Below are 19,958 nucleotides of genomic sequence, written 5' to 3'. Positions count from 1 at the left end.
AAAAATCAAGAGTAATTGTGTCATTGCAATTATAACAACACATGTTGCCGAAAGCACACGTTGACATAGCCTGTTTAAAAGTGGTTGCGCCACTGCAGATGTAGCAATTCATTGTGCAAAGCTTTTGGTACAACACAACTCAATGTCACATGTCATTTTCCCGTTGAATTGTGCCTATGTCTAATGCAAATAAAAACAGACCTCCTCAATAAATAATTTAAAAATAGCTCCTTTTTAGTAAATAGTTTGGAAAAGGATCCCAAGCTGGTGTTTTTGCCATGAGAGTGCACTGCTAAGGGTCGGCAGGTTGGAAAGAAATATATTGTAATTTATAAATACTATAATGGAGTAAAGGGAATACTTTTTTTTTTTGAAAGGGAGTAAGGGGGATAGTTGTTGAACAATATATATGTATAAATTATTGTAAGTTTTATACTTAGAATTTGACTTTTATAAATAATAATAAAATATTGTAATTAGTAAAGGTTGCGATGAAGTCTTTTTTGAATTAGAAAGAGGTAAAGGAGGAATTTTATTATTATTATTATTATTATTATTATTATTATTATTATTATTATTATATAAAATTTCAATGTTATAATATTTATGTATATAGCATTATAATACTATAATACTATAACTAATATTATAATTGTATGTATGTAATGTTATAACACTGCAATTTTAGAAATTTATTACATAAATATCATATTATTAAAATAATTATATAGATTAATGATGTGGTAAAAAATGAGATAAAAATAAGACAACAAATTATAAAAAAACAAAAGTGACTAAGAAAAAAATATATTAAATAATAAATTAAATAATTTATTTATTAAATATTTTTACTTTTATATGTATTGTTTACCGTATAACTTAAGTAAGTGGTTTAGTAGTTTAAGTGGCTATGAGAAAGAAAAGAACTTTGATTCTTGTTTCAATTTTGTTATTTTCATGATAATTTTTAAATTATAAATCACTTTATCACATTATTCATTTACATAAAAATGTCACATTATTATTTCACAACCAACAACCTAATTTTCAAGAATATGAATTAAAAAATAAAGTTTACATAATTATAGAGATTAAATAAACAAATAAATTTTCCAAATAAAAATCATGTTTCATTTTAAGGTTAAATCATTCAGTAAGTTTTCATGCTTTTACCAAATTTTCAATGAAGTTCTAGAACATTTTTTCTTTTCAAGTGGGTCATTCCATCTAATTTCGTTATGAAAATGAACCCATCTAATTCATATAAATAATAGACCGTGCTTTTGGCCAAGGTGTGTTGTAAGCACATAAAATTAAGTGAATTTGAGTGCTTTTATAAGTCTTTAAGGATCAATTCAACATAAATATTCTTTCACAAGTCTCTCATATTTATTTCACTATGTAAAAGGTTAAAATTGCTTATAACACAATTCAAAAGTATGTCTTTAATTAAGTATTAACTCTAGTAAAAATATCTCAAATTGATTCAATTATGTGTACTTATAACACGATCAAGAAGTGTGTCTTTATTTAAGTGTTAATAGTTAATTTTTTATAATGACAATTAAACAGAATGATCCAATTAAATAAAATTAAAAAAAATAAAAATTTAAGAACCTAGTTGAAAATTTAGTAAAATCACAAAGGATGAATTTAACCTTATTTTAATATAAAAATGAAACATTTTTAAGGGTTGAGATCAGTGCAGTTAAAACTTAAAAAGTTAACGGGAGAGAATCCTGATCCCTTAGGCTGCACTATGAAAAGAATAGAATTTGATCCGCACCAAACTTTTGACTTTTGCTTTTGTTGTCACAGCAATGCCTTCCGGTAAACGCAAGGAGTGAATCTGATGCAAGAAAACCTTTCAGAAAGAAGAAAGAGGGACGACCAAATCCACGTGTTATCACCCCATTGGCCTGTCTTCGTTAAAGAAAAAAAAAAAAACACGCACCTCTCCTTCCTTCCTTCCCTCTTCGCCCCACAACACAAACTCTGTCGTGGTCACCGTAGAGAGAGAAAAACAAGAGAGAGAAAGTGAGGGTGAGAGTAGGAGTGGGAGTGAGTGAGAAGAAGAAGAAGAAACCATGAACAAAAGAACCACGTTGCTTATTCGAACCCTCTTGTTCCTCTTCGTCCTCAACTCCCTCTATCTCTCCCTCTACTTCACCCACAAACCCTCTTATTCTTCTCCTTCAGAAGAAAAAGAAAAATCAGAACTCGAACCAGACACATACCTAACACCCTTTTCACACGAACCTCACTCTTCAAAGCCATGGCCTATTCTCCCTTCCTACCTCCCCTGGACCACTTCTGCGCGATCCCACTCCTGCGAGGCCTACTTCGGGAACGGCTTCACGCGGCGCCGCGACGCCCTCCTTCCCCGCGGCGGCGCGGGGTGGTTCCGGTGCCACCACAACGACGCGCTCCGTAGCTCGGTGTGCGAGGGCGGGAGGCTGCGCATGGAGCCTGAGAAAATCACGATGGCGAAGGGTGGCGAGGATTTGGCGGCGGTTATGGGGCGCACGGAGGACGAGGAGATGCCCGTGTTTCAAAACGGTGCGTTTCAGGTTGACGGGGGTGAGGTCGCCGTTGACCGGAAGGTTCTGGTTGACCAAGAGTTTTTGGATGAGTATGTGCCAAGGGGAGGGATTGATAGACACACCATGCGGGATTTGATCGCCAAGATTCGGATCGTGAGAGGGAAGGATTTTCAATGTGATGAGGTGAGAAAGCAGTGCAAAGTTTGAATTTTTCATGGTTTTGATTGATCATGTGGGTGTTTGTGTTTAGGGGTTCTAATTTTGGACTACGGAGAAAGTTTGAGTTTTCATTATGTGGGTGTGTGTGGTTTGGTGTTTGGGTTTTTGTGTACATGGTTTTAAATTGGAGTCGCAGTTGCGGTTTTTCTGCGTTTTTTTTTTTTTTACTTATATTGTAGGAAATTGTGACTGATGTGGACTCAATTGTGGTCACGGACACTTAAAAACCTTGACATTGCGGCTGCAATATTTTAAAACCTTAGTTGTAGGGGGGTTTCTTTTTTTGATCATTAGTTGCTGGGGGTTTCTAATTTTGGACCAGGGAGAAGTTTGAGTTTTTTTTCTTCTTTTTTTTCTGGGTTTTGTTTGTGGCTTTGGTGAGGTGATGTGAGTCTTTACGATGATGTTATCGGACACACCATGCTGGATTTGATTAGCAAGATTCGGATGGGGGGAGGGGGAGGATTTTGAATGTGATGAGGTGAGGCGAGTGGAAAGGTTGGATTTTTATGGTTTTATCATGTATATTATGAGAAACTGTGGATAAGTGCGGCAGATTCAGCCTCGCGAGCACCCTAAAACCTTGATGTTGTTTCAACTGGTTGCAAACCTTTTTTAAAACTTGGTATTAGGGTTTTTAATTGTTGGTTTTGAGGAGGAAATTACAAAAAATAGAGAAGAGAAGAGAGACAATCAGTATGCAGAAGAAAAAGAATTATTCTATTCTAATTCAAATTGTTCTCAGCGATACAATAAATAACAAAAGATAAACTAATTAGATAACAAGATATTAACAAAACAGAATATTAAAACTAACTTGCTCCTAAAGATAGGAACCACTTATCGACTAGGCTAATCCATTAAAATTGACTTACTCCTAAAATATAAGAAACCAACTTATTTACTAAATCCTATTTTAAAAATTGAAAAATAAAATATTATGCAGTTACAAAAGTATATCTTCAACACTCCTCCTTGCTTTTGGAACTGCAAACTCCAATTCTTTGAGTTCAAGTTTGTTGATAGGTAGTGACTTTGTAAACATGTCAGCCAATTGATCTTTAGACTTGCAGTAAATTAAGTTCACTTCTCCACTTTGTTGCATTTTTATCAAATAATAAATCTGGATGTTGAAATGTTTAATCTTCCCATGACACACGGGATTATTTGCAATAGCAATGGCTACTTGATTGTCAACAAAAATTCCAGTTTTGTTCTTTTTAGAAAATAGAATGTTTGACCTTGTTGAAGTGAGATACATTAGACATCCAATCAAGCTCTCATAATATCCTTCATCAATGTTATCAACACCTTCTTCTTTTCTGAACTTCTCCTTTTGATTCATTAGTGTGCTAGCAGATTTGCATTCCTCCATTTGAAACTTCTTCAAATTTTCTTTTGCATATTTCCTTTTTTTCATGTTTAACATTCTTTCAAGATGACAATGACCAAGTCTCTTGTGCTTGAATCCGTGGGTGTGACTTGAGTGAAATAGGTTGTATGCTCCTCCTCTGCTGGATCAAATGAGAAACTTTTACCTTTCATTTTAACTTTTAGAACTTCCCGGCCAACAATGTCATAGATAAAACAATGTTGATGTTCAAAGGACACTTTAAACCCCTTTTTAATTAACTGACCTACACTTAACAAGTTTTGGTCAATGTTAGGTACATAAAATACATCTGATATTAATTTGGTACCTGAACACGTTGAAATTGCAACAGTTCCTTTTCCTTTTACTGGAATATAGCCACTATTCCCAATTCTAACCTTTGAGACACTAGTTGGCTTCAAATCTTTGAATAAAGTCTTATCATATGTCATGTGGTTCGTACAACCACTATCAATCAACCAACTTTCACTTGATTCACTACTCAAGAAACATGTGGCCACAAACAGTTGGTCTTCTTCTTCTTGATTAGCAATCTGAGCTCCCTCATCATGGTGATTTTTGTTAGGGTAGATCACCGCTTCATGTCCTATCTGGTTGCACTTGTTACATTTTGCATCTGGTCTCCTCCAACATCTGAAAGGTGCATGACCTTTTTTGCCACAATGATGACAAGGTGGATAATTTTTCTTTTTATCCTTATCTTTGTTTTGGTTGTTTGCACTATTTTCGCTGCTTGCTGGTTGATTCTTCTTGAAAAAATCCTTTTTACTTTCATCAACTTCATGATGTTTGGCGGGCAAAGCACCTTCGACAACACGATCTTGCCTCATCAACCTTCGCTGCTCTTGAGCTTGCAGGGCATGTAGCACTTCTGTCAATGTGATTTTCGACAGATCCTTTGTGTTCTCTAATGAAGTTATAGATGCTTCATACCTCTCCGGCACCGTTACCAAAATTTTCTCTACAATTCTCGAATCAGTAAAATCACTTCCCAACAACTTTATCTTGTTGGCAATACCCAACAATTTGTTTGAGTATTCTTTGATTGTATCTGACTCTTCCATCCTTTGAAGCTCAAATTCTCTCCTTAAATTCAGCACTTGCATGCTTAGTATTTTATCATTTCCAGCGTATTCCTCTTTCAGATAATCCCAAATTGCTTTGGATGATTTAAGAGTCATGATTCTGATGAATATTATTTGTGAAACACTAATGAACAAACATGATCTCGCCTTTGCCTTCTTCATCTTTCTTTCCTTAGTCTGGATAACGTTTGACGGTTTTTTATTATTATTATTTTCTGGGTTTTGTTTGTGGCTTTGGTGATGTGAGTGTTTATGAGTGATGTTACGAGACACATCATGTGGGATTTTGATTAGCAACGTTTGGATCATGTGAGGAAAGGATTTTGAGCGTGATTAGGTGAGGGGAGTGGAAAGTTTTGAGTTTTATGGTTTTGTTTGTGTGGGTGTTTGGGGTTGGGGTAGGGTTTCTAATTTTGATCCGGAGAAAGTTTGAGGTTTTATTGGGTTTTGTTTGTGACTTTCGTGATGTGAGTGTCTACGAGTGGTGCTTGAGTTGAGTTGGAATTCTTGTGGAGTTTATGACTTTGGGTGTTGGTTTTCCTTGTTTTTTTTATTCTGAGTTGGACTTTGTTATGGTGATTCATTATTAATCTATTACCTTGTCCGAGTCTAAAAGAATCATTAAATTGAGTTCACTTTTAGGGGGGAAATAAGTGTGTTTTGTTTTTTTCTGAACAAGTGGGGGGTTTAATTCAATGATTGGGTAAGATCGGTTATTTGATAGGAAAGGGAAGTTATTTATTTTGAGAGATAAGAGGGAGAGTGCAACTAGCGAACAAATTAAGAATGCTGCATGTCCTGCCAATTTTTCTGCTTATTAGAGATAGCAATTCCCCAGAAAAAAAAACCTTGAACAGAACACCAAAAGAGTGTCCATATTCTATATCAAGCTTAGGGATTAAGAGACTCCCTTCGAGATGCAATCATTCTCTTCTTTCTATAATAAATGTGTATGAGATATTCAATTGATAAAACTTATTATTCCTTGTATAGTTTCTCACTTTGTAGCTTTTAATTTTCACAATTGTCTTCTCCTCTTGACATAATTTACTGTAGTCTTATTGTTATGTTTCTTTATACAACTTTTATTTTTCTGTGCTTTTGACATGAGGTTTTCTACTTGTCAGTGGATTGAGGAACCAACACTTCTGGTGACACGCTTTGAGTATGCTAATCTTTTTCACACTGTTACAGACTGGTACAGTGCTTATGTTTCTTCTAGAGTCACCGCTCTGCCTAATCGACCTCATGTGATCTTTGTTGATGGCCACTGTAAGGTATGCTTGATCACCTTTGTTAATTTGTTTGATTTACCTTCAATGTTTTAATGATGCTGGTTTGCATCCTATAAAAACATAAAAAATGACAAGGGTGCAGTTACTTTGGTTCTGTTGGTTTGCATAAATTTGACCTCTTCAAAGACTTTTTGGCATTAGCTGTTGATTAAGCACCCTAAAATGGAGATGAAATGTATGATTTTGAGATACAAAAATTGAAAAGGACTGCTGAGATATGAAGAATTTAGGAAGAGGTTATTAACTACGTGGGTAATTTTTGTAACTAAATTTGAAATTAACAAGTACTAGTTGTTGATTGATAAAAGGAACTGATTGGACCAAACTGGGTTTCCAGATCTAAATAAAAATAATCAATAGTTGAAGTATATCTTTGCATTTCTTGAACCTTTTTGGTTGGAAACTTTAGATTAAATAATTATTATAATCTAAAATATTGCATGACAAATTGATCTAGTTTTTTTAAATTTTCTACCTTCCCCTTTTATTTTTGCATTTCCAAAGCCTGTAGAATAATTTTGGTATTTTGTTAGGAAAGAGGGTTTGAATTTTGGTACTTTGTAGTTGTACACAACCAATCCAAAGTATAATCTTCTAAACTTGCAAGTCAAATAGAAGCCCTCTTGTTAAGTATCAATACATGATTATTAATGAGTTTTTGTTTGACTCCAGTGTTTGATATTTTTTGCATTTTTAAGTTTGCAAGTTAAATTGCGTTGCTTAAATATAACTGTGTTCATCCTTCTTCATTAATTATATGAACAAACATGTAATTATGTTTTATTTATTGGTTAGTTTTGCTTACCTTGTTGACAAATATGGAAATTGGATGTTAATTTATTAGTTTCTTCCAAAAAATTCAGGCTCCTCTTGAAGAGACATGGAAAGCCTTATTCTCAAGCGTCAGATATGCTAAGAGCTTCAGTGGTTCAGTTTGTTTTCATCATGCTATTATCTCACCCTTGGGATATGAGACGGCAATGTTTAGAGGGCTTTCAGAACATATAGATTGTTATGGAGCTCCTGCACAAGAACTATTGCAAAACCCTAATGACCACAAAACCGCGCGCCTTTCTGAGTTTGGAGAAATGGTCAGAGCAGCTTTTGGGCTACCTTTAAATGTAAACCATGATGGAAAACCACTCGCTGGACATAATGTCCTCTTTGTTCGTCGCGAAGATTATTTAGCTCATCCACGTCACAGTGGAAAACTTGAATCACGACTAAGTAACGAGCAAGAAGTCTTCGACTCGTTGAAGAGCTGGGCATCCAATTATAAAGGGTGTAAAATTAACCTTGTCAACGGATTGTTTGCTCACATGTCTATGAAGGATCAGGTTCAAGCCATTCATGATGCATCGGTCATCATTGGTGCCCACGGTGCTGGTCTTACTCATATAGTATCTGCATTGCCTAAAACTGTGATTCTGGAGATCATTAGCAGCTATTACAGACGACCACATTTTGCTTATATTTCGCGGTGGAGAGGATTAGAGTATCATGCAATCAACCTTGCTGGATCACATGCTGATCCTGGAGCCGTGATCAAAGAACTGGCGAACATAATGAAAAGCCTTGGATGTTGAGTGTTTTGGGGTTGAAACTGCTGATATCTGAGCTTGAGTGGTGGAATGGAAGGTGATCTGTAATTTTCTGATTCACATCTCATACGTGGCTTGCAATGTTTTTTCCTTTCATTGCGGCCAGTTTTGTTACTACGAAGGTGCTTGAAAGTTGCTGATATCTTGTTGGAGCAGAAATAGCATAACTCTTCTAAACTGAATTTAACTTGACAATTCTACAATACCCTTGAAGATGCAGAATCAGAACCATGAGAGAAAGGTCCATTTGTCTTGGTTTATATTGCATGCTGGATTGTTAGTACATGGCACAGTATGTGACATCTTGCAGTGGATTTTGTTTCCTTCACTTTCTCCTTGCTAGTACCTGGCACACAGTATACAGAAGAGGGGTCTCAATTTTACCCCGCTTTGTTGTACAATAGGCTTTTTCACGAGCTCATATTTTCTGTGTATTTTCGATACGGATTCTATGTTAATTGTTGAGGTAATCCGTATAGATTGAATTTGTACGTGCATTAAGCTTTTGCCTGATATAATTTTCAGTGAACTTGTTTGTCTGAAGTATTTAATGCATACAGTATTAAATCATTTAAGACAAATAATTTGACATTTTTAGGCACGAGAAAATATAATAAAATAATAATATTAATATCACATCATCACTAATGAAAGAAATTAGCATTTTATATCTATTCACAAATATAAACAAATCAAAATAATATTTTTTAAATATAAGACTAAAATTAAAAAACATAATGGTTGAAATGATATTTTAGCGGATTATTTTTTTTTAAATTAAACATTTTTATGTATATCATCTATTATTAGGAATTGAGTAGAATTTGATCTCCACAAAACTTCTGCTTTTTCTGTCATCTAATTTACAATAAGTAGCATGGCTAGAAATACTTTAAAAATACAAACAATATGTTTGGGAGGAGAAAATTATATTTTGTTTCATATTATATTGTATGACGTTTAAAATTTTAGCATGGACATTAAAAAAAATTAATATTTTAAATTTCAAACAAAATATTACGTATATTTTAATATTTTTTTTAATCTTTTTAATTTATTATGAAAATGAAAAAGAATACTCCTAATATTAGTTAAGGATACTTTATACTAAGATATTTAACATGTATTAAGAAACGCGTCTACATCTAGTTAAACAAAAAAACGTTACACATAAGTGAATAGGAAGGAAGAAGAAAACCTTATGAAAGAAGAAAGAAGAAAGAGAAGAGGGACCAAATTCACGTCACGACGTGATATATGTCATCACCCTATTGGCCTGCTTCGTTTGAGAAAATCACGCACCTACTTCTCCTTCCATCTCCGCTTCAGAGAGAGAAAGTGAAAGTGAGAAGAAGAAGCCATGAACAGAAGAACCACTTTGCTTGTTCGAACGCTATTGTTCCTCTTCGTCCTCAACTCCTTCTCTCTCTTCCTCTACTTCATCACCCACAAAACTTCTTCTTCTCCTTCTTCTTCTTTACAACTCAAAAAACCTCGCACCTATCTCACACCACTTTCCCACCAAACGCACTTCTCAAAGCCATGGCCTATTCTCCCCTCCTACCTACCGTGGTCGCAGGCTCCTACCACGGCCCCTCCCCGCTCCTGCGAGGCCTACTTCGGGAACGGCTTCATGCGCCGCCGCGACCTCCTCCTCTCCCGCGGCGGAGCCGGGTGGTTCCGGTGCCGCCACAGCGATACGCTCCGGAGCTCGGTGTGCGAGGGAGGGAGGCTCCGCATGGTACCGGAGAGGATCGCCATGGCGAAGGGCGGGGAGGATTTATCGGCGGTGATGGGGCGGAGGGAGGAGGAGGAGCTGCCCGCATTTCAAAACGGTGCGTTTGAGGTTGACGGGGGTGAAGTCGTTGACCGGGAGTTTTTGGTTGACAAAAAGTTTTTGGATGAGTATGTGCCAAGGGGAGGGATCGATAGGCACACCATGCGAGACTTGATCGCCAAGATTCGGATCGTGAGAGGGAAGGATTTTCAATGTGATGAGGTGAGAAGGGAGTGCAAAGTTTGAATATTTCATGGTTTTTCATCATAAGGGTGTTTGTGTTTAGGAGTTCTAATTTTGGACTAGGGAGAAAGTTTGAGTTTTCATCATGTGGGTGTGTGTGTTGTTTGGTGCTGGGTTTTTGTGTACAAGGTTTTAAATTGCGGTCACAGTTGCGGGTTGCAGACACCTAAAAACTTTCATATTGTGGTTGAATCGCGGTTACGGACTGATTTTTAAAGCCTTATGTTGTTGGGTTTCTAATTTTGGAATCGGGAGAAAGTTTTAGGTTTTCTTCTTATTATTTTATTTTTCTGGATTTCGTTTGTGGCTTTGGTCATGTGATGTGAGTGTTTATGAGTGATGCTACGAGACACGCCATGCAGGGTTTGATCAGCGAGAACCGGATCTTGGGAGGGAAGGATTTTGAGTGTGACGAGGCGAGGAAGTGGAAAGTTTGAATTTTTATGCTTTTGTTCATGTGGGTTGTTGTGGTCAGGGGTTAATGTAGGGTTTCTAAATTTGGACTAGGAGAAAAGAGTTTTTTCTTTTCCTTTTTCTCTCTGTTTTGTTTGCGGCATTCGTGATCTGAGTGTTTATGAGATGTTACGAGTTACCGTGCGGGATTTGATTAGCAAGATACGGATCATGGGACGGAAGGATTTTGAGTCTGATGAGGTGAGTGGAGTGGAACTTTTGGATTTTTATGGCTTTGATCATGCTGGTGTTTGTGATTAGGAGTTCATGTAGGGTTTCTAATTTTGGACTGGGGAGAAAGTTTGAGGGTTTTATTTTTCTGGGATTTAGTGAATTTAGTGGTGAGTGTTTAATGAGTAGTGCTTGAACTGAGTGTGAATTATTGTGGAGTCTATGACATTGGCTGTTGATTTTCATTGTTTTGATGATTCTGAATTGGATTTTTCTTATGGTGATTCGTTATTAATTTATTACCTTGTCTGTTTCTAAAAGATTCATTAAATTGAGGTTCACTTTTAGGGGGAAATAGGTGTTTTATTTTTCCTGATCAAGTGGGGGGTTTAATGTAATGGTTGGGTAAGATCGGTTATTTGATAGGAAAGGAAAGTAATTTATTTTCAGAGATAAGTGGAGGATGGGAAATTCTTCAAAATAGAAAAAGTTGTATGCAAAAATGATAGAACAAATTAAGAATGCAGCAAGTCCTGCCCAATTTTTCTGCTTATTAGAGATAGCAATTCCCCTGAAAAAGCCATGAACAGAACACCAAAGAGTGGCCATAAACATACCTTTATTCTATATCAAGCTTCGGGCCTAAGAGACTTTCTTAGAGATGCAATCATTCCTCTCTTTTTATAATGAATGTGTATTCGATATTCAATTGCTAAAACCTTTCATTTCATTCCCTGTATACTTTTTCTCTTTGATTTGGCTTTTAATTTTCACAATTGCCTTCTCTTGACAGAATTTACTGTATATTGTAATCTTTATTTGTACAACTTTTGTTTTTCTGTGTGCTTGACTAGAGGGTTTCTACTTGCAGTGGATTGAGGAACCTGCCCTTCTGGTGACACGTTTTGAGTATGCTAATCTTTTTCACACTGTTACAGACTGGTACAGTGCTTATGTTTCTTCTAGAGTGACTGGTCTGCCTAATCGACCACATTTGATCTTTGTTGACGGCCATTGTGCGGTATGCATGATCAGTTTTGTTTATTTGTTTCATTTAATTTCAACATTCTAATGCTGTTGGTTTCCATTCTAAGAAAGCATAGAAAGTGTAAAGCATGCAGTATCTATTGTGATGTTGGTTTGCATACATTTTACCTCTTTAAATGATTTTTGGCATTAGCTGTTAGGTTAAGCTCCCAAAAATTATGGAAGTGAAATGTAGGATTTTGAAATACTAAATTTGAAAAGGATGTTGAGATGTGAAGAATTAAGAAGAGGTTATTAACTATGTGAATAATTTTTAACAAGTAGTTATTGATAACTTGGGATTGATTGGACCAAGCTGGGTTTCCAGATCTAAATAAATAAAATCAATATTTGAAGTATATATTTGGATTTCTTAAATTTTTTTGGTAGGAAACTTTAGATTAAATATTGATTATAATTGAAAAATTAATGTTAAATTGACCTAGCTTAACTTTTCTAGCTTTTCCTTTTATTTTTGCATTTCCAAAGCCTGTGCAATAGTTTTGGTATTTTGTTATTCTTTAGGAAAGAGGGGTTGAATTTTGATACAGTGTACCAATCCAAAGTATAATTTTCTAAACTTCCAATTCTCAACAATTCTACAATACCCTCTTGTGAAGTCTCAACAACATGATTATTGTGAGTTTTTTGTTAGACACCAATGTTGGCTTTTCTTTTCTTTTTCTTTTTTTCATTTTTAAGTTTACAAGTTAATTATTTTGCTTGAATATAACTGTCTTATTCTCTCTTCATAAATTAAATGAACACACATGTACTATGCTTCACATATTGGTCAGTTTTGTTTACCTTGTTAACAAATATGGAAATTGGATGTTAATTTAATAGTTTCCTCCTAAAAATTAAGGCTCCTCTTGAAGAGACATGGAGAGCTTTATTCTCAAGCCTCAGATATGCTAAAAACTTCAGTGGTTCAGTTTGTTTTCGTCATGCTATTCTCTCACCTTTGGGATATGAGACGGCATTGTTTAAGGGACTAACAGAAGATATAGATTGTTATGGAGCTCCTGCTCAAGAACTATGGCAAAACCCCGATGACCACAAAACTGCACGCCTTTCTGAGTTTGGAGAAATGGTCAGAGCAGCATTTGGGCTACCTTTAAACGTACACCGTGGTGGAAAACCACTCTTTGGACACAACATTCTCTTTGTTCGTCGCGAAGATTATTTAGCTCATCCCCGTCATGGCGGTAAAGTTGAATCACGACTAAGTAACGAACAAGAAGTCTTTGACTCATTGAAGAGCTGGGCATCTAATTATAAAGGGTGTAAAATTAACCTTGTCAATGGATTGTTCGCACACATGTCTATGAAGGATCAGGTGCGAGCCATTCAAGATGCATCGGTCATCATTGGCGCCCATGGTGCCGGTCTTACTCATATAGTATCTGCTTTGCCTAAAACTGTGATTCTGGAGATCATTAGCAGCTATTTCAGACGACCTCATTTTGCATATATTTCGCGGTGGAAAGGGTTAGAGTATCATGCAATCAACCTTGCTGGATCACATGCGGATACTGGAACCGTGATCAAAGAACTGGTTGACATAATGAAAAGCCTTGGATGTTGAGTGTTTTGGGCTTGGAAGTGTTGATATCTGAGCTCGAGTAGTGGAATGGAAGGTGATTTTTAATTTTCTGATTCACATTATATGTGGCTTGCAATGTTTTATCTTTAATTGCAGTCAGTTTGGTTACTAGAAAGCGATTCAAAGTTGGGGATATTTTGTTGGAGCAGAAATAGCGTAACTCTTCTAAACTGAATTTAACTTGACAATTCTACAACACCCTTGAAGGTGCAGAATCAAAGCCATGAGAGAAAGGTCTATTTGTCTTGGTTTATATAGCATGCTGGATTGTTAGTACCAGACACAGTATGTGGCATCTTGCTGTGGATTTTGATTCCTTCACTTGCTCCTTGTCCCAAGTTGTATACTGAAAAGGGGGGTCCCAAATTTTTTATTTGTATATTGATTTTTCCTCCTTAAACGGCTTTGTTGTACAATAGGTTTTTCCACTAGCACATTATTTTCTGACTAATTTTGACAGGTACTTTATATTTAAGTAACACATACAAATTGCATTTGTAAGTGAGTTAAACTTTTGGCTGACATAATATTTCTTGAGAGACTGATTTCTTTTTTTGTGATTTCTTATTAGGGTTTTGTTGGTGCATGTCTGTACTAAATACTCTTTGGAATTTTCAGATGATAAATGCACGTTCGTTTTATTTACTATAATTTGATTTTTGTTTTTTTATTCCTTAACCATTTGTATTTAATAGTATTGCTGTAACTGTAGCTGTAGGGGGCATATGACAACAAAATCCTTTAAATGAATCACTCTTAACCGCACGAAAAGAATGTATGAGAAACTTAACATCTGAAAGACAAGAAATTAATGACTTTAATGTTATGCTATATTACATGATAATATAAAATTATTTTCTATTGTTAGTATATATATATTTTTTCTATTGCAAATAATATTATGAAGAGTGTTTTTGTCATGTCATCTAGTCTAGTTAATGCGATCTGGTCTTATGTATAAAAAATAAATATTTAATTTATCAAGATTAATAAAAATGATTAAATTGGTTCATTTTAATTAATAATGTGATAAATTTTTATTTTATTTTGAAATTGTCCATAGTATTAAATTATTTAAGCAGTAATTATTTTTTAAGAGATAGTTTTTCTAATCAATGATTATATTTTGTTTTGTTAATAACCCAATATATGCTTTCATTTTCATATAAAATGAGTGTATACTATTAGTAGATCTTAAAATTAATTATGGGTAAAACATAAATTTAGTAATTAATACACTTAAAAGTAATCTTGTATTTATGTTTGCATTTATTATCTGCATTCCTTTTTATCTATTCCCTTCACCCTAAAATAATAATCTTTTAAGATTATGACACAGTAATTAAGAAACATTTAATTGATACAAATTTAAACTAAAATATCCTTAAATTTTCATTTACTTTGTCATAAATTATCTACTAACTACCAATAACAATACATTCTACTATTTATCAACTTATTCTTATGATAAATATCTCTTTTCAATGCAAGTATTAATTAATTTATTTTTTAATTATGTTTACGGTTATTGTTGGGAAAAATAGCTTTAAAAAATTAAGGGGACTATTATTTAAAAAAAAAAATATCTTTTAAGGTTTGTAGAAACTAATAAATGCAATAAAGTTTCTTGATCCTAAAAAAATAGTAGTCGAGTTTCTATTTTATTCTTTTTTTATTTCTACTCCACAAAAATGATGTGTAAATTAATTAAAGATTAAATGAAAGTAAGAGTAAAATTAACAAAACAATAATTAATATAATACAGAACTTTGAAAATGACATATAAATATATTTTATTCTTCAAAATTCAACAATTAAAAAGGAACAAAAAGAATATTTAATTATATGCAACATAAACAAATTTGGTGGACTTAACTATAAACAAATTTTAACTACTTTCACCCAATGATATCATCACACAAATACTCTTCAACTAACTAAGATTATATTTTCAATAACTTATTTTTATAAGGCATTCCAATAAAGATCACTCTCGGAAAGAAACGTCTTTTTGGAAGGGAGACAACTTTTACGTTGTGTGTTGGTGGCAAAGGAGGTGGTTGATGATGCTAAAAGAAGGAAGAAAAATGTCTTATTTTCAAAGTTGATTTCAAAAAAGCATATGATTCGATCTCTTGGGAGTTCCTTTTTGTATAAGCTTTGTAGACTTGACTTTCATGGTGCTTGGATTAAATGGATAACGGGGTGCCTTGAGTCATCTTGGGCTTCGCTATTGCTGAATGGAAGTCCAACTCATAGTTCAAGTGTACAAAGGGAGTATGCCAAGGTGATCCCTTGGCTCCTTTTCTTTTCTTGATTGTCACATAAAGGTTGAATGGTTTGATGTGGAAAGCACAAAAAAAAACTTATTTGAGGGGTATAAGGTTGGAAAGCATAATTATGAGATTAGTTTTCTACAATATGTTGATGGTACAATCTTTATGGGAGAGGTAAATGTAAAAAATGTCTTTACTATCAACATTATTCTTAGATTGCTTGAATTAGTTTTTGGACTAAGGGTGAACTTTCATCGGAGTAGCTTTGGGGTAATTCATATCTCATTGTGGACACGATTGTGATTCATATCTCGTTGTGGACGCGATTGTGATTTTGATCTTCCTCTTGGACCATCATGTTTCCTTGAATGATTCCTTCCTCGCTCAGTTTCCATCATAGCTATTGCATTGTGTTCATCATCAACATTTTCAGTTCTCATCATTTTCCCATTTTCTCTAGGAGTAACAGTCACCTCATCCAAATTCAAAGTTGATCTTCCCACAAGCAATGTTTGAACCAAAGCTTTAAACGACCTTGGTAGTGAGGCCATAACAACAACGCCTGCTCCTCATCAGAGAGTTTATCATCTACATTCAACAATTGACTTACTAGCTGATTGAACTTGTTGATGTCATGGAGATCTCCTTCCATCTTCATTTTGAGTTGATACAAATCCATCTTCAAACATAAGCGATTGGTTAACGACTTTGACACATAGATATTCTCGAGCTTCTTTCACTAGGCCTTCGATGTTGTCTCCTTCAACACGTTGTGTTTTATCTCGAGAGAAAGGGCTAACCAAATCATGATCACAATCCTCCTTTAGATCTTAGTCCACTCGGTTTCATTTATAGAAGTTGACATTTCATCTTCTAACGCCTGATCAAGATCTTGCTGCACCAAAAGGTCTTGAATAGTACTCTGCCAAATCATAAAATTTATTTTTCCATCAAACAACTGTATCTCAAACCTTTGTGTGTTCCTGGCCATAGCTTTGATACCACTGTTGTGTAATCAATGCTCCCACAAATAAAATTACCCACATCCACAAAGGATTGTGAAAACACACAAAGATTACACCATAGAAAAATAATAGCAAACACAAAAATTTAATGTGGTTTAACACCTCTTGCCTACGCCCACAGAATCCTCTCAAAAATTATTTCACTATCACAAAAATGATTACAAGATTGTAACCCACCCCAAATAGTGTATCACTCTATAAACCCGAGTACCCCGCTCAATGGTTACAAGGAATGATAACACTCTCACACAAAGAAACTTTTCTCTCAACAAAGTGACTTTATTTCACAATCTTTCTTCTCACACACTCTCTCTTCATGTGTTTTCTCTCCACTAATTCTCTTCTATATTTATAATTAAGATTGTCACCAATTATAATAAATAAGCTTTTTTGGAATTTGAAACAAAAATAACTTCTAATGCATTCATTAATCTAAGGTTCTAAAATGAAATCATCCACTTTACATTTAAACCACCTAAACCTTAGTGATAAAAATCCAATTCCCAATATGCATATGCACCTTATCTTTTGGCTTGAAACTCTACAATTAGTACATCTACATGTGCTGGCAATGCTGCTCCTTGATTCTCTCCTTCAGCCCTTCATTCCAGCACCGGTTACTTATTAAAAAATATTGTATAGTTATTTGGCCATTATGGTGTTGATCTTGTTGCCTTATTCTCAGCCATTTCGTTGCCTTATTTTTAGCCTATCTTAATTACTAATTGTTGGCACAAGTTGCTATTTATCTCGCGTTGTAAACATGCAAATATACAATTTGAATACACACATTGTTATTACATTTTACAAGTGTGTGGAGGGCTTAATAAGGAAAAATGGTTGGATGATGAGATCCGGTGAAAAATAGGAATTGGGGATAAAGTGAGATTTTGGGTTGATACTTGATTGGAAGGAAATTTTGGCAAACTTGCTTCCAAGGTTATATTTAATCTTGGAACAAAAGTTGGAGGTGGAGGAGAATATGGGATTTTGGAGGTTATGACATATGGTCTTGGGAGTTTAAAAGGTGAAGAGAACCTTTTGAGTGGGAGAGGGGGATATGTTTTTACAACTAACAACTCTTTTGGAAACTGTGCAGGTACATAACGGCGTTGTTTTTTTTTTTTGAACGGCCAAAATTATATTAAATATATAATAGAAGATACATAGTACCAGAGGTACTACAAGAAGCCACAGGAGGTAGGATCTCCTGGGACATAAAAGTAAATAAAATTATCCAACATCCCAACAGAAACAATTCAACCCAACCCAACAACACAAACACTACTTAAAAGCCAAAGCCATAGATGAAGACCATTGGTGAAAAGGAACAGTAAAATCCTTTTCCCACCCCCTCATCCAAGACCAAGAGAGGAAAATTGTATTATCCAGTAGCTTCGAGATGACAAAAGGATGATTGTTGAAGATAATGTCATTTCTGAGCTTCCATATTGATGTTGTAGCTGCTATCCACCAAAATTTCCACCTTCTGTTAGTATCCTTCAATCCTGACATGGGAAAGTGCTGGAGGAAATTATCCATAGGCCTACAATAGAGCACTCTAGGTTCCTTAACCCATGATTGAAATTCCCACCATAGAGGCATAACTTTATGACACAAGAAGAATAAGTGAGAGGCAGATTCAGCTTTGTTTTGACAAAAGGGGCATAGATTATTTTCAATGGTAACATGCCTCCTAATTAAATTATCCTTAGTGGGCAATCTGTCCCATAGAAGTCTCCAAGAAAAAACTAGGGCTCTAGGAGGGATTTTGATGTTCCATAGGTGCTGGAAACCAAGACATTGATCTTCATCGAGATGTTCAGCTTTGACATGAAGATAGGCAGAATTAGTAGAGAAAATTCCTTTAGGGTCAGCTCCCCACACCCAAGAGTCTTTCAAAGATGTAGATGGACTCATTGTAGCAGTTTGATCAATAAACTCTGAGGCTCTTCCCATTTCATTATCAAACAGATTGCGCCTCCAAGAAAAGCTCCATTCCCATCCAGATTCACAAAAGGATCCCATGCTTGCCATTGTCTGAAGTTTTTGAGATGAGACTTGATATAATTCAGGGAATTTATCTTTTAGCCTTGTCCCTCCTTCCACCCAAGAGTCCTCCCAAAAAAGAATTTGATCACCCCTACCCAGCTTCCAAATGAACTGCTTTGAAACATCTGCCATACTGTTGTGATTAATTGTAGACCTCAAATCAGACCACCAGTATGAGAAGTGCTGCCTTGTGGACCCTTCATCTAAGCCTCTACATCCCCTGTACTTTGAAATTAAAATTCTATTCCACAGTTGATCTGGGTGCTGAAACATCATCCATATCCATTTGATTAGGAGAGCTTTGTTGAAAGCTTTAATGTCTTTAACTTCCAATCCTCCCCTTTCTCTAGCAGCACACACTTGACTCTAAACCACCCAAGCTATCTTCTTCCCTTCTTGGTTACCACCCCAAAGAAAATTTATTTGAATGGTAGTGAGATTGTTAATCACTGCTGAAGGGGCCCTGAAAAAAGACATGTAAAACAAAGGCAGAGCTGTTAAGACAACATTAGTTAGGGTGATTCTACCAACCATTGATATGCTTCTCTGCCTCCATTTGTTCAATCTAGCCTCGAATTTATTGATAATAGGTTCCCACACCACCTTCCTTCTTGGATTAACACCTATAGGCAGCCCTAGGTAGCAGAAAGGAAGCTGCAATGGTCCACAGTTCAAGAAATCAGCAGCACATCTGATCCACTGTTCAGACTGACCAATTGCTCCGAGTTGGCTCTTAGCAAAATTGATTGTCAGGCCAGAAGCTATTTCAAAGCTTCTAAGAATAGCCTTGATAACACTAACATTCTCCATAGAAGCTTCCCCAAAAAAGATGGTGTCATCCGTAAAGTGGAGAATATTCACTGGGACCTTGTTCTTCCCTACCATAAAGCTGTGAAATAAGTTTCTAGACACTGCTTCCCTCATCAATCCTGTTAACCCTTCAACAACCAAGACAAATAACAAAGGGGCCAAGGGATCCCCTTGTCTCAATCCTCTTTGAGGCTTAAATTCTTCAGTTGGGCTTCCACTTACAAGGATGGATATTGAGGCTGATGCAAGGCATCCTTTAACCCAGCCAATCCACTTTTCATGGAACCCCATTCTTCTCATCATATAAAAGAGGAATTGCCAGGACACAGAGTCATAAGTTTTTTCAAAATCCACTTTAAACACCAAGCAAGGTTTCTTTAGCC

General features: G+C 35.4%; 3 protein-coding genes across 3 annotated transcripts; 2 read left to right on the top strand and 1 right to left on the bottom strand.

Moving 5' to 3' along the window:
- The first annotated feature begins 1,954 nt into the window (after positions 1 to 1,954).
- Positions 1,955 to 8,633, top strand: LOC100812319 (beta-1,2-xylosyltransferase). Its single transcript, XM_003551531.5, has 3 exons — positions 1,955 to 2,726; positions 6,368 to 6,517; positions 7,399 to 8,633. The coding sequence occupies exons 1-3, from the start codon at positions 2,088 to 2,090 to the stop codon at positions 8,119 to 8,121; spliced, it is 1,512 nt and encodes a 503-aa protein (XP_003551579.1). The 5' UTR covers positions 1,955 to 2,087; the 3' UTR covers positions 8,122 to 8,633.
- Positions 8,634 to 9,304: 671 nt separating this feature from the next.
- Positions 9,305 to 14,063, top strand: LOC100810186 (beta-1,2-xylosyltransferase). Its single transcript, XM_003551529.5, has 3 exons — positions 9,305 to 10,135; positions 11,652 to 11,801; positions 12,672 to 14,063. Exons 1-3 carry the CDS (start codon positions 9,497 to 9,499, stop codon positions 13,392 to 13,394), a joined length of 1,512 nt encoding a protein of 503 aa, XP_003551577.1. The 5' UTR covers positions 9,305 to 9,496; the 3' UTR covers positions 13,395 to 14,063.
- Positions 14,064 to 17,997: 3,934 nt separating this feature from the next.
- LOC102667400 (uncharacterized) lies at positions 17,998 to 18,897 on the bottom strand. Its single transcript, XM_006603100.1, has one exon. It carries the CDS (start codon positions 18,895 to 18,897, stop codon positions 17,998 to 18,000), a length of 900 nt encoding a protein of 299 aa, XP_006603163.1.
- Positions 18,898 to 19,958: the final 1,061 nt, after the last annotated feature.

Source organism: Glycine max, chromosome 18 (assembly GCF_000004515.6).
Source record: "Glycine max cultivar Williams 82 chromosome 18, Glycine_max_v4.0, whole genome shotgun sequence".
NCBI classification, from domain to species: Eukaryota; Viridiplantae; Streptophyta; class Magnoliopsida; order Fabales; family Fabaceae; genus Glycine; species Glycine max.
This window is presented reverse-complemented; position numbering and strand designations above follow the sequence as displayed.

What these genes read in the sequence shown, in the direction of transcription:
- LOC102667400 (XM_006603100.1), bottom strand. Translation starts at nt 18,897, where the DNA reads ATGGCAGATGTTTCAAAGCAGTTCATTTGGAAGCTGGGTAGGGGTGAT.
- LOC100810186 (XM_003551529.5), top strand. Translation starts at nt 9,497, where the DNA reads ATGAACAGAAGAACCACTTTGCTTGTTCGAACGCTATTGTTCCTCTTC. An exon ending in AGGATTTTCAATGTGATGAG is followed by an intron (nt 10,136 to 11,651) that starts GTGAGAAGGGAG and finishes TTCTACTTGCAG; the next exon opens with TGGATTGAGGAACCTGCCCT. An exon ending in TTGTTGACGGCCATTGTGCG is followed by an intron (nt 11,802 to 12,671) that starts GTATGCATGATC and finishes CTAAAAATTAAG; the next exon opens with GCTCCTCTTGAAGAGACATG.
- LOC100812319 (XM_003551531.5), top strand. Translation starts at nt 2,088, where the DNA reads ATGAACAAAAGAACCACGTTGCTTATTCGAACCCTCTTGTTCCTCTTC. An exon ending in AGGATTTTCAATGTGATGAG is followed by an intron (nt 2,727 to 6,367) that starts GTGAGAAAGCAG and finishes TCTACTTGTCAG; the next exon opens with TGGATTGAGGAACCAACACT. An exon ending in TTGTTGATGGCCACTGTAAG is followed by an intron (nt 6,518 to 7,398) that starts GTATGCTTGATC and finishes CAAAAAATTCAG; the next exon opens with GCTCCTCTTGAAGAGACATG.